Source organism: Podarcis tiliguerta (genome assembly GCF_965153285.1).
Source record: "Podarcis tiliguerta genome assembly, chromosome: Z".
NCBI classification, from domain to species: domain Eukaryota; kingdom Metazoa; phylum Chordata; class Lepidosauria; order Squamata; family Lacertidae; genus Podarcis; species Podarcis tiliguerta.
The window spans coordinates 36,692,321-36,709,335 of NC_139553.1; the positions used below are offsets into that span (position 1 = coordinate 36,692,321).

Sequence of the window (17,015 nt, forward strand, 5' to 3'; positions counted from 1 at the left end):
GTTTTCTTGGAGTAGGGAAGGGGAGTCTACCTTCTTAGCTGTTTCCTGGAACATACGCTGTCTAAACCAGACCTCCAAGGGTGGGAGTGATTGTAAATATATATGCATCCTTCACTTCGTGAAACTGTTTGTTTGTTTGCTTTCCATTAATTTTGCCTGTTGTGAGTTTGAGGAAACCAGTTTTGTACCTTTAATTTTCATTTCACTGTCCCTAAGATTTAAGAACTAGAGTTAGAACCTACTGAACTCCAATCAGAGCTGCTTCAGCTATTGAACTCTGAACTCAGGACATACACGTAGATAAGCTTTGCTTTACAGAGTTGTCTTCTGTCAGAGGATACAAAATTCCTCTCTAAAGTACACTAAGCTTAAAAGGTCACTGGAAAACTATAGGGCCTGGACTATCCACAACCAAGCATGCTGATACTCAGGATTTCTGTTTCTATGAAAAATATACATAGAAAATCTCTAGCTCAACAACAGAGCACGTGTCTGGCATGGAATGTTCCTGGGTTCAAATCCTAGCATCTCTGGGGAAGCCTGAGAAAAAAACTTCCTGGCTGAAAGTTTAGAGAGCCACTTCCAGTCAAGATACAATCTGATAAACAGTGCCAAGCTTGATGGGACAGTGTTGTGATTTGGTTTTAGACAGTTTTTATATACATCTAGACTCTAGAAGGTAAGTCCCATCCTATAAGCACCACATAAACATTGTTTCATTGCTCCTGCTGCTGCTTTTTTTTGAAAGGGGGAAAAAAAGGCAGACCTCAAATCATAATCTAAAGCAAGATAAGGCACATTTGTTGTTGTGGGCTGAATTTCCTCTGGGGTGATCTGTTTGGGACTACATGCTATCAGTGGGCTGCAGCACAGTCAGTAGTGGGAGGGAACATAGAAAAAAGCAGGCAGGGAACTGTTTTTTTTTTTAAAAAAAACTATTTTGTTACCCATTTTCTCTCAAAGGGCCACACACAGCTCTTGTGCCACAAGTTCCTCAACCATCAGATAGGTCCTGGGTCCTACCTGCACTATACGGTTAAAGAAGAATCAGACCATTTCAAACAGCCATGTCTTTCACCTGGGAGCTGTAGTTTGTTAAGGGTGCTTGGAGTTGTTAGAAATGCTCTCCTTCCCCCCCCCCAGCTACATTTCCCAGAGTTCTGTGGGAAAAGGGACTAAATATTAAAGCACTGTGAATACTGCAGCTCTGTAGTATGGTGCTGCTTTAAATGTATGGTGCAGCTGGGACCCTGATTGATGCCTGCTTGGGGACTGCTTAAAAGCTAGAAGTAATGAAGAGCAGGGTACAATATTGTCAGGGAACTGCCATCAGCTCAGAGGCGAGAGGTGGAAGGGCAGTTGTGTTACAGGGAGCCTCCGAAGATTTTGTGAAGCAGTTCCTCCTCTGGTGAGGAGGAAAGCCCTGCCTCCAGTGGGGAGGGGGTCCAGGGACCAGGAGATGCTAGGGAGAGCCCCAACACTGAGCCTAAGCAAACCGGAGAGAAGGGAAGTACCCCTTTGCCAGCGCCCACTCTGTGCAGGAGGTTTGGGCGCAGAGAGGGGAGGAGAAGGATGGGGGTCACACGACTGTTATGTTGGGGGAGGTACAAGGACCGGCCATGCCCAGGTTCTGCTAGCGACTGAGCAGACATGGACTTGCGACGCTCTGCACTGCAAATAGTTTGTATTAATAATAAAGCCTGGAAAAGACAGGTTGGAGTCTTGCCTGTTTGCTCTTGAGCAGCCACACCAGTCACCTGACAAATATTATTGAATTAATGAAGATACTGCAGCAATTTGTCCATGGCAAGGTGTATAATTTCACAGCATCATGAAAGCTGGACCAGAAACATGAGCATGTTTGAGGAAAGTGCCAGGCCTCCTTCTCCTAAACATCTGCAAAAGCCACCTACTGCTCCATTGAGGGTGAAGGACACTAAAAGTTCACAGGTGATTTCTACTATTCTCAGGACAATGTTTCTGGAAGCCTTTTAATTGGTCAACATCCTTCTTGAATTGCAAGATACATTTATTTTTCCTCACTCTTTCCGGAAATGTTTGCTTTCTCAAATCACTAGCTACATACCAGCAGAAAGTGGGAATGGAATGGAATCATTAGATGCCCTTTTTATAGAAATCACTTTATAGAGATGCAAGGCCAGGGCTTTGAAGCGAGTTTGCTGATACAAAAATGGTAAAAAGACATGCCTCTTGTGCACAAGAGAAATACAATATAGTTCTTCTCGTTTAGAAACAATGCAGGGAGAGTGGAGTTCACAAACCATAGCCAGTTTTTCCTTTAAAAAAAATCACAGATCCAGACACATTGATCCCAGCAAGGGCAGCGAAAAACTCTCCATTTTGCTATCTTATAGGGGTTGTAATTATTTTCCCTTTCCCTTTTCCCAACCCTATGTTAAATTTTACACATTTCAAAGTAAGTTTGCTTTTTAAAATGAAAATTATTTGCATTTTAGATGTATGCCCACTTTGCCCTAGTGTGTGCATTTTGTACACACTGCCTAGATGGACAATGTCTGTGTTTGGGTTTTTTTTATTAATTTGGAAAGAGAATTAGGCAAGTTCGCCTTTGAATGTGAACTCAGCCTAATCTATCACCCATCCCTACTTTTAGATTGCTGTATCTTTTTGCTGTTAGGAACATAGGAAGCTGCCATATAGAACATCAGACCATTGACCCATCCTGCTCTGTGAATGGCAGGGGCTCTCTGCAGTTTCCCACCTGGAGATGCCGACAGAGATTGAACCTGGGACATTCGACATGCAAACCAGTTGCTCTACTACTGAGCAATGATTCTTTAAAAGCAGAGAGGGTTACTCATGTTTCAGTTTTCCAGAGTTTGCTGTTGTTGGCCATGGCTGGTTTCTCAAGTGATGCTTAAAATGCCTCTTTGCTGCCAACACTTTCCCTTACATATAGTAAACCTGCAGCTTACGTCAGGGTTACGTTCTGTGGATCATAAGGTAAAGGTAAAGGGACCCCTGACCATTAGGTCCAGTCGTGACCGACTCTGGGGTTGCGGCACTCATTTTGCTTTATTGGCTGAGGGAGCTGGTGTTTGTCCGCAGACTGTTTTTCCAGGTCATGTGGCCAGCATGACTAAGCCGCTTCTGGCGAACCAGAGCAGTGCATAGAAATGCCGTTTAGCTTCCCGCTGGAGCAGTACCTCTTTATCTACTTGCACTTTGACATGCTTTCAAACTGCTAGGTTGGCAGGAGCTGGGACTGAGCAACGGGAGCTCACCCCGTTGCGGGGATTCAAACCACCAACCTTCTGATTGGCAAGTCCTAGGCTCTGTGGTTTAATCCACAGTGCCACCAGTGTCCCTTTCTGGGGATCATGCCTAAAGACAAAATTGTGTATAGTCAGAACACATTGGGTGCAACAGCAGGTAAGATTGGCAAAAAAAAAAAAAATCCCTCAACATCTTCCCCCTTTCCACCCCTTATTAGTTAGTTAGTTAGTTAGTTAGTTAGTTAGTTTGCTTGCCAAGCACTTAAAGTTGAATGTGCACAAGTTAAATGTAAATTCTGGGCTTTCTGTACAAAAAGAACATTGTTCATGGTCCCTTGTGAGGGCTTATTCACACTTACCTTTTGTTTCATGCTTTCCAGGCACATATCTGGGCTTTAAGGCTCTGTATCAGAGCATTCTCTCCCCCCCCCCTTTGCCCTGGAAAGCAGCTTCTTAAAGCTGAGGTGCAACAAACAGCAATTCAGGGTTTTCACAGACTGCTCTTTGCCCTGTTTCTGTGGGTTGTTGCAGGGAAAGCTCCAGAGGTTATAAACAAAAAAATGGTGCTTGGACATAGAGCTTTGAAGTGTGGACCTGGAAAGCTTGAAGGAAAAGTAAGAGCCTGTGTTCAAGGGACACCATTCTTTCATGCACATCATGACTGGGCTTGAGTGAGACAATTACAGCTGCTGGTGTAGGGTAGACACACAATGAACCAGTCAAGTGTAACCTGAGTGAAACCCTGGCATATCTAAAAAGGCATATCTAACACCTGGGCTATTGCTCAGCCTTTGATGGACCAACAAGGAGACATACCAAACATAGCTATGCTGGTGGAAATCCTTCTGTGCAAATGGAATATTTAATGGTGATGAATTTATATGAAAAGAAACCACAGATGGCAAACTATTTAGACCTTAGCTTCCAACCTCACCTCCCCAAGCTACAAAAGCAATTAATCAATGCTACCTCTGTGCATATTTAACCCAATGTTCAAAAGGGCTTATTTGTTCATGCCCAGAGCTTTATAACTTTCTTTCTCACATGGCTTTGCTGGATGAGAGGCCATCTCTCTGTACGTATTTACACAAGCTGGTTTAAACCCTAGGAAGTTAACATTTTGCAGAATGTTGCAATGTCACATACTTGAGCTCATACATACACGATCTAAAAATAAGTAATCTATATTCCCCTTTAACCTTTGTGTCTGTTCACTGCCTCAATAATGTTGTGCCTTAATTTGATTCAGTACATGTTGCTGTTCAGTTTGATGTATGCTCTCGGGGAGGCAAACTTATTAGAAAGAAGTCAGTGAATATAACAGAGAGAGAGAGAGAGAGAGAGAGAGATAACACCGTTTTACAGTGTGCTTGTTTGCCTAACCACTGACATTGTGATGGATGTTATATAAGGAAATACAGGGCAGAAAATATTGGGCACAATCTCCTGAGCAGTAATACCAGGCAAACCCCATTGAAATGAATGGACGGTGTACAAGAACACTGCTATTGCCAATTTTTCTACCTGCTTCAATCTTTTCTGCAATTGTCTTCATTTCAATTCAATGGGAAGAGGTGGTGCTAGTTCAAAGAATATTCTCCATTTTCAATTTGAAACACTGAAAGAGCAATCTTATACACTCTTACCTGAGAGAAAATCCAATTGAACTCAAGAGGGCTTACTTCCAAGAAGACATGCATAGAATTTCTTGCTATTGCGTTTTCCTGTTTGCTGCTTTTTCCTTTTCCTTTTTTTAAGGGGGACAGTCTTCCTGGATTTCTCACACTGACCATTTGATCCAATCTGCAATCTCACAATTAATATGATGGTGCTACATAACCAATCAAGTTTAGTTGTGTTATGGCATTGATAGGAGCAAATGATGTGGCAATGGATCAAGCTGCCCGAATCTGAAGCAAAACTACCTGACTATGTACTCTTGCTCAACTCAGAGAGAAGACTCAAGGCAGGCCATTTCCACTGTCTGTTCTGCTTGTATTCCACCATCTGCTATCCCTTTCTCCAAGAGAAAAGTAGCCTCTGATAGGAGAAGATTAGACAGGGAGCATGGGGCTTCAAGCAAAGAAGGAAGACCCCAGCAACCCTCTCCTCCAGCAGGAAATGATGGTCAAAAGTGGGCATCTCCCATCTCCACTGAACCCTCTGCAATGTGATTATCCCTTTCCTTTCTAATATGCAACGCCTTTTCTGCCTCAGGGAGCAGGCAAGAAAGGCTAGCCTGAAGTTCCAGCCTTTAAAGTGGTATACAGTGGTACATGCTTCAGGTTACAGATGCTTCAGGTTACAGACTCCACTAATCCAGAAACAGTACCTCAGGTTAAGAACTTTGCCCCAGGATGAGAACAGAAATTGTGCTCCGGCAGTGCAGCAGCAATGGGAGGCCCCATTAGCTAAAGTGGTACCTCAGGTTAAGAACAGTTTCAGGTTAAGAACGGACCTCCGGAATGAATTAAGTTCTTAACCCGAGGTACCACTGTATATCAAAGGTTTGGAGGATTCCATTGAGAGTTTCTCAACATGCAGCAGTAATAGTAAGAGTGCAACTGAGTTTCAGGGAAAGCCCTTTGGTGCTTGCCAAAACTTAAGTCAACAGGGAGTGAGGGCAAGATATATGAGAATACATGTTTAGTTGGGTTGTTTTGTTTGGTAGGGGTTCCTGCAAGTAGTACCAAAAAATGTTGTTTTTTAAAAAGGTGTGTTTTCAAAAAAACGAAAATAATGTGAGAAACTTGGAAGTAGTTTTGGCTCAGTCCTGATAATTCAGACTCAATAATCAGCGGCAGAAAATCCTAATGGGAGGGGGAGGTGGTCTGAGGGATGTCAGATCAGGCATAGAACGAAGTCAAAAGTAGATGACAAGTCAAGGACATCCTTCATCATTACAAAGGAAAAGGAAATATCCAGAGAGGCTGAATGCTGGGAATTCAGTTGATAATGCACCCAGTGGTACAGCTTGGCAGAAGCTTTGTGTAGAAAGTGAACCTTAATTTATCTGATGTTCTCCTACCACTTGCAATGACAATAGAAAGGACTGCCCCATTTATCTTCCTTCCTTCAAAAATTGACATGCATTTGAAACAGAGATAGGTGAGACACAGCTTAAAAGGTTGTGATACTGCCAGTACTATCTCTTACTGAAGGGGAAAAAATGATGACTAATGTCTAGTCAATTGTATATATAATTGACCTCTATTCATCCCAAATTAAATTTACATTCAATATCTTCCTCACCTATGACAAAAAAAGTCACTGCCCCTCTATCCTTCTATCTGTCTGTCTACAGTAAGCTATGATCAAAACAGGATATTAAACTTAAATAATTTATTTAACACTGGTTTCAGTTCAGTTTCCCTTTCAAATATCAAGCCTTTGGAGATGCTGGGAGGAATTCAACATTGCACTGTTACGGTTGTTCCTTTCACACCAGCATTTCAGCTTTGCAGATGGAATGATCGTCCCTCCTTCTCCTCCTCATGTGGTGCTGTGGGGGCACTTTCAACCCTCCCAAGCCAATTTTAAGAGGTGGGTGGGACATATTACAGGGTGAAATCACCAGTGCACCATGACCATTTTGTTAGGCCACATCCACTGATGTCCCGGAAGCCTGCTGAAACCTTCTCCAAAAAGGAGAAACGAGAACTTACTGTGGTCCACTAGAATATGGAGCATTATCAGCACTGAGGGGCTTTATGACTCTGAGAAACCCAATTTCCCCCCATGGATTCCATCATAACTTTACACTCTCAGCCATCACCCTAAGATAGGGATAAGTAAATCTGTCAATTTCAGCTTCTTTTAGTTTCACTCCCCTCACCTCCAACCTTAAGTTTAATTTTCTATATTTCCTCAACAATTCACAATTTTATTGTATTTTTTTAAATCCTGATGAAAATACCTCAGCATTTTAGTCCAAATTTACCCTAGTATACAGATGTCTGCAGCCAATTTTGCCTAATATATACTACTTCTTTTTTTTGCACAGCCATTTCCCCTAATATAACACCGTTTTATATGTTATGTTCACTGATATATGCATTACAACGCAAAATTTACCCTAGAATACCCTAGTGTGTGTTTTAATACATTATTTGGCTAGCGAACTACACTGTAAATTTCAGAGAAGTGTGTTTTTTAAAAAATGGCTGCGCTTTGATTCATGTATTGCTAGAGAAAGTGCGAATTAGTCAAGTTTATTTTAAATGCTAACCATTTTAACCACCGCCCCCTCCAAACCCCCCAGAGCAGAAGGAGCAGAAGGGACAAGGGGCACATGCCAGATACCAGGACTGGAAACATAGCCTGTGGCTTCCTTCTCCCCCAACCTTGTTTGGTAAGAAGTGGTCTTCGGGATATCTTTCTTTCTTTTCTTTCAAAAAGCAAATAAAAATAAGCGCAATATATCACTAGCTTTACAAAGCCCAACTTTCATTTTATTTAGATAAAATAAATAAATAAAAACCATTGTACTTTTAATTGAGTATGTGTGAGAGTGTGAGTGTATGTGTATTTGGTAGGTTACCTAAAAAAAACAACAGGATATACCCATTAAATTATGTGTCATAATTTGACAGAAAATGTGTGTGTGTGTGTGTGTGTGCCCCCGAACTATAGCTTATATTACACATAAATAAATTTATATAGGCCCAAATCCTATGTGTATTTACCTAGTTCTGAGTAGATCTGCATCACATTACACTGCTCCTTTGAGGGGGGAACCCCATGGGAGTGTTGTGGTAGACAGGAGAGAATTCCTTCAGAATCTAATAACACACTCAGTCCTGACAGGAGAACATACAACAGGCTCTCTCAACTAGCTGCAGATTAGGTGCTGTTTTTTGACCTGCACTATTAGCTCACTTCAAATCCAGGTGAGCAATAAATCTGTTTTTGAGATTATATTTGGAAGAACTGAGCTCTGGGAGACATGCATTCACAAATAACCCCAGCAAAGGGAGAATCAGAGTGATGTAGGAGAGTGTTTTTGGTGTAAAAATAATATTTGTTATCGCTCTGAGCTTCTATCACCAGTATTTTCTTCCCAAAAAGCATGCATAGCTGGGTGGAATTACATGTTACAAAGGACACAAATGGATTTCAAACACATGCTTCCTTCATAATTCCTATATTGGGAGAATCAGTAGGTGAAAAAGATGCTTATCCTTTTCCCCACCTACCAAGTAAGGACAACTAGAGGGTTGGGTGAGGTGAATATGCCCCCCCCCCAAAAAAAAAATGTGTGTGTGAGTGTGTGTTAAGCAATCCTCCCATGCACCAACATTGCTACACAAGGGTCAACAAGAGATAGAAGAATGGGTCAGTTTCAGTTTTCTCCATTTCTTGATTTTCCCGTCTTGAATTCTGTTATTCATATTTCCACATCAGTTTGCAAATTATTTTTCAAGTCCTTGTGGAAATCCACCAGCATTTTAATGCAAAATTCTTATATACATTTTTTTGAATGAACTTTTGACTAATGCACACGCATTCTAGATTATTAATCTAGTGGTGGTCATGTTTTTGAAACGATGTGAATGTTCTCCACCAATGAATGCAATATTGACATCCACAGCTTAAAGGACTTCTGCATCCACCCTATTCTCTTCCACATCAAGAGGAATCAAGAGTATCAGGTACAATTCTTTCCTCCATATGCCATCAGACCCATGAGTCAGTGGAGGGAACAGGAGGAAGTTCAAGCTTCAACATCACCATCCAATGATGCTACCAAGACAAGTGAAACCACTTAGGAGTGACATCGTTTTTGCAATGAGTGCCTGAAAGTCATTGGACATGGGAGGATCCCCCCTTTCCCTTTAAAACAGTTCCAGTTTTGTCCTTTTTGACTGACTGCCCTCCTAATATGCCTCTGTTTTATAATTTTCTCCTGCTTGTTGTCTTTTGCACCTGTCCCCTAGTTGAGTCTTTGGTTTGCCCAGTCTGCTGATTACCAGCCATACCCTGAAACCATAGCAATTGCAGCTCTGGCTCTAGTTTTCAAATTGGACTATAGTCTCTGGTCTTGTTCATCACCTCAGCCTCTCCATCACCTCCAGTCCTATCAGTCCATGGAACCCAACCCTTCCAGCAGTCTAAGCTGGTCATCAATGCACACAATGGAAGTGCAGGCCTTGAAACAAACAGCTGTCATAAACCACAGGGTTGAAGAAACCTTTGTTGTTGTTGAATGCAGTGTTTTGTTTTTAATGAAATTTGTGTTGTGTGTTCTGACTACTACCAAGAATTCTTGAAGTCTGAGCTCGATGATCAATACCACAAAATGAAGGGGAAAATGTAAAAGGAAAGGGGAAACAGAAATATTTCCGGTGAAAAGAAGAAAATCTATTTCCCAAGTTATTAAATAGTGTCTCTCAACCGTGGGGGCCCAACAGCCACACTGCAAATATTTAGCACAATATGCTAAACTGCTTCCTTGCTGTCTTGTGGGACAGCTTTGGGTGAAGAAAAGACTAAGGAGTAAACCCTATGCAAATCCAGAGTGAAATCCTTAAGACTGTTGGATGACATCTTGTACACCTCCTGCAGCCAAGCTGCGGCAAATGCATTGCTTTCCTTTTCTTTGGAAGACATCAGTGAGACCGGGGTGGGGGGGTGGGGCTCATGTCATTTGGGCAGCTCAGGACCTCAATAAACACTGCCCAGGCTTGTGCATCGTGGAAGGTCACTTTGGTGCTGCAAACACAGCAAAAACAACATGGGAGGCAGCAGTTGCAAGTTACCAGTTTCTGCAGCCACAGCAGGCGCTGTGACTCTCCATTGGTTTGACTTCACCCCTGGAGGTGCACACCATTGTCTCTTGAGACAGACAGATGCCAACCATGCAATGATAAATTTCAATATACCATTATAAATAGGATTTATTATACTTTACAGATCAGAGAGCCAAATGAACATTTCCTTTCAAAAGAGCCAGATAGCAAACATGTGAAGGGAACTTGAGGTAAATGTCCTTGTTGACAATCTACAGTTTGACAGGTGAGAAAGTAGGATCACATTGCAAGCCTGTTTAAAGTACAGTTACATCAGATATACAGTAGCATGTGAGATTTCCAGTTTTGCAGCCTACTTAACGGATCCTCAATAGCTTTTAAAATTTCAATTAAATGTTAAGCATACTGTGTTGCAGTGTTGTTGTTTTATGCAAGCATACATAAAGTCCATCACCCGCATCCAGTGCTATGTTCACGTGGGAACTCAAATATCCACCATGGATTGCCAGTTTATTTCCCTGGAGCAGCTAGTGAGAACCTTTGGATTTCCAGATGCTGCCAAACTACAACTCCCATCAGTGACAGGTATGATGGAAGTTGCACTTCAGCAATATCAGGAGAGCCAAAACTTTCCCACCCTTGCTCTGGAGAATCAGAACCAGGGGAAGCACCTTTACATGGGCTCAATCCTGCCAAAGATGGAGACTTTTAATACCCATTGAATTTGCTAGAAGAGAATTATCCAAGAAAATGAAAAACAACACTTAGTAAATATGTCTTAGGGTGGCAAATTATCTCAAAATAAAGCCATGCAAACTGTGTCAGAATAAATATACTCATTTGTGTGTGGGTTGTTGTTGTTTTTTTGTCCTTCATTCTTGAAAAGTCACATGGAACATTGTAAATGCCAAGTGAAACTTATTATTATTAATGAAATTTATATACCGCCCTATACCTGGAGGTCTCAGGGCCGTTCACATTGTTTACCACTGTGCATATAACAGGACCCAAGAATGACTAAAAACAGGTCTACTGGTGTGTAAATTCTGAAATGAAAAGTGACTGTGGGACTAGATCCATACACTCTTGGAGGATTTTATAGTTTTTGATTTTGATTTTATAGTTCCATTTCAATTGAGGTTTAAGCCTGGCTTTGGCACAGAAACTGTGTTGGTCGCCCTGCCTGATGACCTCTGTAGGGAGAGAGACAAGGGAAATATTAATTGACCTCAACCTCTCAGAGGTTTTTGATACCATCAACCATAGTACCCCTCTGGAGTGGCTGTCCTGAGTTAGACGTGGGTGGCACCACTTTGTGGTGGTTCTGGTACTACTCAGATGGTTGTTTCCAGAGGGTGATGCTTGGGGAGTGTTCTTCAGCCCCATAGAGCTTTCAATGTGGGGTTTTATCACCTATGCTGTTTAACAACTACATGAAACCACTGAGTGAGGTCAGCCAGAGGTTTGGTGTATGTTGTCAGCAATATGCTGATGAAACACGGCTCTTCTTCTCCTTTACATCTGCAGGTGTAGCAGTGGATATGCTGGACGTTGTCTTGCCTCTGTAATGGACTGAATGAGAACCAACAAATGGAGCTCAACCCAGGTAGGAGTGAGGCACTGTTAGTGGGTGGGTCCCTAGACTTAATCAATGGGATTTGCCCTGCTCTCGATGGGGTTACATTCCCTCTGAAAGAGCAGGTATATAGCTTGGGTGGGGGGGACTTCTGGGTCCTTTGCTGTTGGCTTGAGGCTCAGGTGGCCTTGATGGCACAGAATGCCTTCCATCAGCTTTAGCTGGTAGCCCAGCTTGACTGTACTGACAGTCAACTGATTTCTGGGTCTGATTTGAAGTGCTGGTTTTGACCTATAAAGCCTTACAAACGGCTTAGGACCACAATACCTCAAGGACTGCCTCTCCCCATATGAACAAATCCAAACCCTGTGATCATCATTTGAAGCCCCTTGGATGCCTCCTCTACAAGAGGCCTGGAGAGCAGCAACATGAGAATGGGCCTTTTCTGTAGCGGCTCCTCATCTGCTGAATGCACTCCACAGCAACGTCTGCCAGGCACCTTCATTACATAACTTTAGGCACCATACTGAAAGCATTTCTCTATACTCAGGACTTTGGCTGATCAAATATTCTCTGGCCTTTTAAATAAGATTTTGGGAGGGGAGTTATTGGTGTATTTTTGTTTCATTATGCATTTTATGATCTTATTTTGTATTTTTATGCTGCGAACCTTCCAAGGCTCTTTGGATGTTGGGCCGTAAACACATTCATTCATTTATTTATTTATTTTAAAATTCAACTCTGAATATATGAAAGGAAGAGTACATGCTTAACATTTACTTTTTAAAATCAATGTGTGTTAAGAGTGCTTAACTCTGGCAGGATTACTGTACTCAACATGCTGTAGAAAGAAATGTGACTGAGAGTAGCACTCAGCTTTTGCTGTGCATTGACTTGTCCAAAAAATCAATGTGGGCTCCAGGCAAATATAAAAGATTTAAATAATTATGGAGCTTATGCATTTCTTTTTTTTTTTTTTCAAGAGACACGTGTTTAAAATATGGAAGCACGTGGCACTTCTACATTTGCTTTTCTTGTGCAAAAGTGCTTCCCATGGAGCAATTTCTTGTTGATCTAGGCGCACAATTAATATGTGATTGGGACAAATACCTCTTCCCCCTTCCCCTGCCATCTAGCTATCCAATTTTATATTAGCATTCATACAACGACAAAAAAAATCCAGTTTTTTTTCCCTTTTTACTCCTTCCCCCCTTTTTTAAAAGCACTGAGTGCAATCCAGTAGGAATATTGTTCAAAACATTTGAATTTAATAGAACCATTTCTGTGCTCTTGTAGAATCCTACTTTTCAGTGGGATATCCACAGTCAAAGTTCTAGGTGGACTGTGCTCAATGAATCCTGCACCAATCGAAACACTGTTACATGAAGTGTACATTCTTTTACATTATTGCCCAAGGATGATACAATGCAACACATTAATGCAACACATTAATGCAAACTGTGATAGGCATAGTACACATTTTAAACATGTAATAAGCAACAACCAAAAAATGAAAATGTTACATCTTATGCTAACCAAAGATAAATTCAGTGATCTTGCCAAATTGCCTAAAAAGGCAGCCATTTTAATGCTAGGCAGCAGTATTATTATTTATTTGTACTAGTGGTAGTTAAGGTTTTGATTTATTTTTATTTTTTTTAAATCACACTAAATGCAAGACCTTTTGCTTAAATATTGGGGAAGGGCGTGCCATCTAAATTGTGCCTAAGTAGGTACTCTTAAAAATGCTAGCCAGCATAATATAAAATAAGCTTTCATCGAAAAGCTTAACAGTTAGAATAATAAAAAAAAGAATGAGAGAGGCTGGCTACAAGTGTATACTATACATATATCTATACGGAATTGCAAGTACGAGGTACACCCTCTCTTGGGCCCAGTTCATACAACATGCAGCACAATCCTATGCATGTTTACTCAGATGTAAGTCCCATTGAAATCAATGGGACTTACTTCCCATTCCACATGTTTAGGCTTGGAGGCCTAGTGGACCTATGATAGAGGAGCAGATATACAACTCTCCCCCACCCCATGGATGCAACATGTGGAGGTGGGTGTTCCATGTAGAGCAAGGGTACCCATTGTGGTGGACTATAACTCCCATCATCCTTGACCATTAACGCTACTGGCTGGAGCTGATGGGAATTGGAGTCCAGCAATATTCGGAGGTCCCCATGTTTCCTACCCCTGCTGCACATGGAACCGTCCTTCACATTCTCCATGATGTGTGTCATGGAGAAAATGCATTAGCAGCTGACTTTCCACCATGCTGAGGCCTGATAGCCTGTTAAGCCAGTGGAAAGAGCCATTTGGCATTTTAAGATCGACAAAGCACTGTAAAATGCTCATATCTGGCTATCCTGCATAGCGGAAAAAAGTATTTCTTACAACAACCCCCCTCCCCCCCCCCACCCAAGAAAATAAAAAATAAACCAACAGTAATTTCTCATTCTGGAGCATATGAGACAAAGCATTTTACCAAGAAATGCAGGGAGTATAGATAACTTTACTTTGTCTTTCTTTCTTTTTTTGGATGTATATGCCTAAAAGTTATTGCTCCTTTATCATCATGTATATGGGAGAGAAGGCATAAGGTGGGATTGGGGAACCTGTGGCCCTTCACTGTTGCTGGACTATGCAACCCACCATCCCTAACCACTGGGCATGCTGGGTGGGGCTGATGGGAGTTGCAGTCCAGCAACACCTGGAGAGGAACAGGTTCCCCATCCCTGCTATAAGGGTGGGGAGCATGGACAACATATATCCTCAGCATAAATAAGTTAAGGGCATTAGTCCATTAAGGACAAAGTGGCTATCAGCAACATAAGAGAATAAAAAGATTTATCTTATATAGTTACCACCATTCACACCCAGTGATGGTTAATATCACTTATTTTGCCTTAGGGAAAAACCCTACATTATCGAACACTTATAGCACAATGTTCTCAAGTCTCTCTTTGTCTTTCTTTTCTTTCCTTTTCTGTCTTAGCGTTCTTGCCCTGAATACCTTTCAGTAGGGCAGCTTGAACAGTTCACCGCCACTTCGAAAACCCCTCTGGAGATCAGACGATAAAATTCTTCAGCAATCAGGGAGAGAGGACAAAGGGCTTTCTCGTGCTATTCCCATATTTCCATGTTTGCTGGCTTAACATCATTGTGTATACGACTTCAGTACTTAACAGCTGATGCGAAGACGTTCAGAGCTGGCAAACAGAGAAACAGCATGAGAAAAGCCCCTGCCTTCATCATCACATCTCCAACCCTACCTTAAAAGTTGGCTTGGCAGCTATCAACTAGCTTAAATACTGTCATGGGGATGGGGAGGGGCTTGGGGAGATTTTACTATTTTTAGATTTAGTTTGGCAATTCAGATTTAAAGCATTCATATGGGAGATGCAGGCTTGGGGAACCTGTGCCCCCCACTCAGATGTGGTTGGACACTAATTCCTATCAGTCCCTCCCAGCGTGGTCAATAGTAAGGAATTATGGGAGTTGTGTTCCTATAATATCGGGATGACAACCGATTTCCCCTCCCTGATTTACAGGATGCTTGCTGTTCGGGTTTATCTGGATATAACAGCTATCCCTCCAAGCTGCCCTACTAAGAGACATATCAGGATCTATATAAAGGATAGATTTGCTAGGTAGCCAGCATGGTGCTCTCTAGATGTTGCTGAATTCCAGACCTCGGCCCCAGTCAGTGTGGGCAGCTGTCAGGAATGGTGAAAGATGCATTTCAATATCAAGGGAGCAACACATTAGCCAATGCCTGCAAGGGGTCATTCCCTGGAAACTTTAGTTATATATTCTGTGAAGGTGGAAGGGGTAGGGAACGGGTGCTAACTAAGCATTGCATTAAAGGACTCTTGACACATTCATAAAACTACAATTCCCAGGATTCTTTGGGGAAAGACATGACTAGCAAATGGCTTTAAATCAATATAAGATCATAGTACATACATGCCCTTAGTGGAAATACATTACTTAATACAATGCAACTCTTATGCTAAAATATGTGGTACAGCAGGCTTCAGGCCTTGTAAATGTATATAATTATAAAATGTCATGCACTCAAGGGACTCACTGCAACATATTTTAACCCCCCATTTTGTTAGAATTCTCTGAAATTGAGGAAGGTCTGTATAAATAAAAACAGGCGACATCCACATCCCTCCCTCCTACCCACCAACCGTGTATTGTCATCGTGTTTAAGAACTAGATTGCTGATATCAAGATAGCATATGTTAAAAATATTGTGAGAAAATAATATTGGGAAAGATGGAATATGGGAAGAAAGAAGACTGAAACAAAGCAGAGCAATTAACATAAAATATCCTAACTAAATCGTCATGATCTCACTGTAAAGTGCAATAGTAAAGAATGGTCAAAAGTATGCATGAAAGCAGGGCTGGAGAAAATCAATACAGAGTAATGGCAAAAGAGTCAAACACACAAAGGTCCTGTTCCTACAGCAAGCATAGTTAAATTTTCCAAAGTGCATCAGTGCAAAAATGCTAACTTTTGGACCCAGTTTGCATATGTAAATTTTGCTGGCTTGATTTTCAGTGCAACCCATGCCATATAAGAATGGATACAGCCTGCTGGAATGCCAGCAAACCAAACTGGGGAACTCAAGCAGCAGTTCTGCATGTGCAAATTCAGCTTTACCTGAAACAGTAAATAAATTGATACCAAAGGCACACACACTTAGTGGTCTCATATTTTAAGAGGTGCAGAACAGAAAAAGCTAGTGAATTCTCAACTTTAAATGTTTTCAACTTGCACTGAATCACCCTGAGTAGTTATGTAGGAAGGGTGTGGCACAAACACTCGTAAATAAACCTTAAATATTTTTCTTCCTCTTTTTACTAATTTGCTTGGATTTTAGTGCAAGAAAAAGTAAGTGGCAACTTCAGAGGAGGGCCAGGCTCAGAACTGCATTCAGCTTAGATGCAGACAATCTATCCTAGATAGTGCTGGGACAACATCAGACCCTCCAAAATTCCTCAGATGAAAATGGGACACTTTTCACACACACCCAACTGAACCTCCTTGACCTCCATTTTTTGCCCCACCCCCAAAGCATTTCCTATTGGAAGAAGGGTAAGTGCCATCACCACCACACCAGTGGGGACACAGCACACGTGCCGGAATGGCTTTCACAATTCTGGCACTGTCCCTGGAAAATCAGGACATTTGGAGGGTATGCCACACCAGTCTCTGGATAAGGTAGATTTACTCATCATTAAGCTGCCACAAGCTCCTCAGGTTGAGGGAGGATGGAAGAAGTGTACTGGTATATCTCTGAGTACCTGCAGCAGCTATTGGTTGCCCTGCCTCAGTAGTAGACTGGATGAGAGCTAAAGAACTAAAGCTCAATCTAGATAAGACTGAGACACTGCTGGTGGGTGGCTA

General features: G+C 41.8%; 1 protein-coding gene across 5 annotated transcripts in view; it reads right to left on the reverse strand.

Annotated features, from left to right (window-relative positions):
• Positions 1 to 17,015, reverse strand: part of PCDH11X (protocadherin 11 X-linked) — a 726,435-nt gene that overhangs the window by 539,499 nt on the left and 169,921 nt on the right. Inside the window, exons 5-6 of one of the 5 annotated variants that reach the window (XR_014506899.1) lie at positions 10,994 to 14,803; positions 10,136 to 10,961 (exon numbers count right to left, since the gene is read on the reverse strand). The exons of 3 other annotated variants lie outside the window; for them this stretch is intronic. Coding sequence is in view for 1 of the 2 variants with exons in the window: in XM_083422247.1 (XP_083278373.1) it covers positions 14,798 to 14,803 (6 nt within the window). In the remaining variant the exon portion in view is untranslated. Of the gene's footprint in view, positions 1 to 10,135; positions 14,804 to 17,015 lie in introns of those variants that run through there. One more of the 5 variants, XM_083422247.1, reaches the window with a different exon arrangement.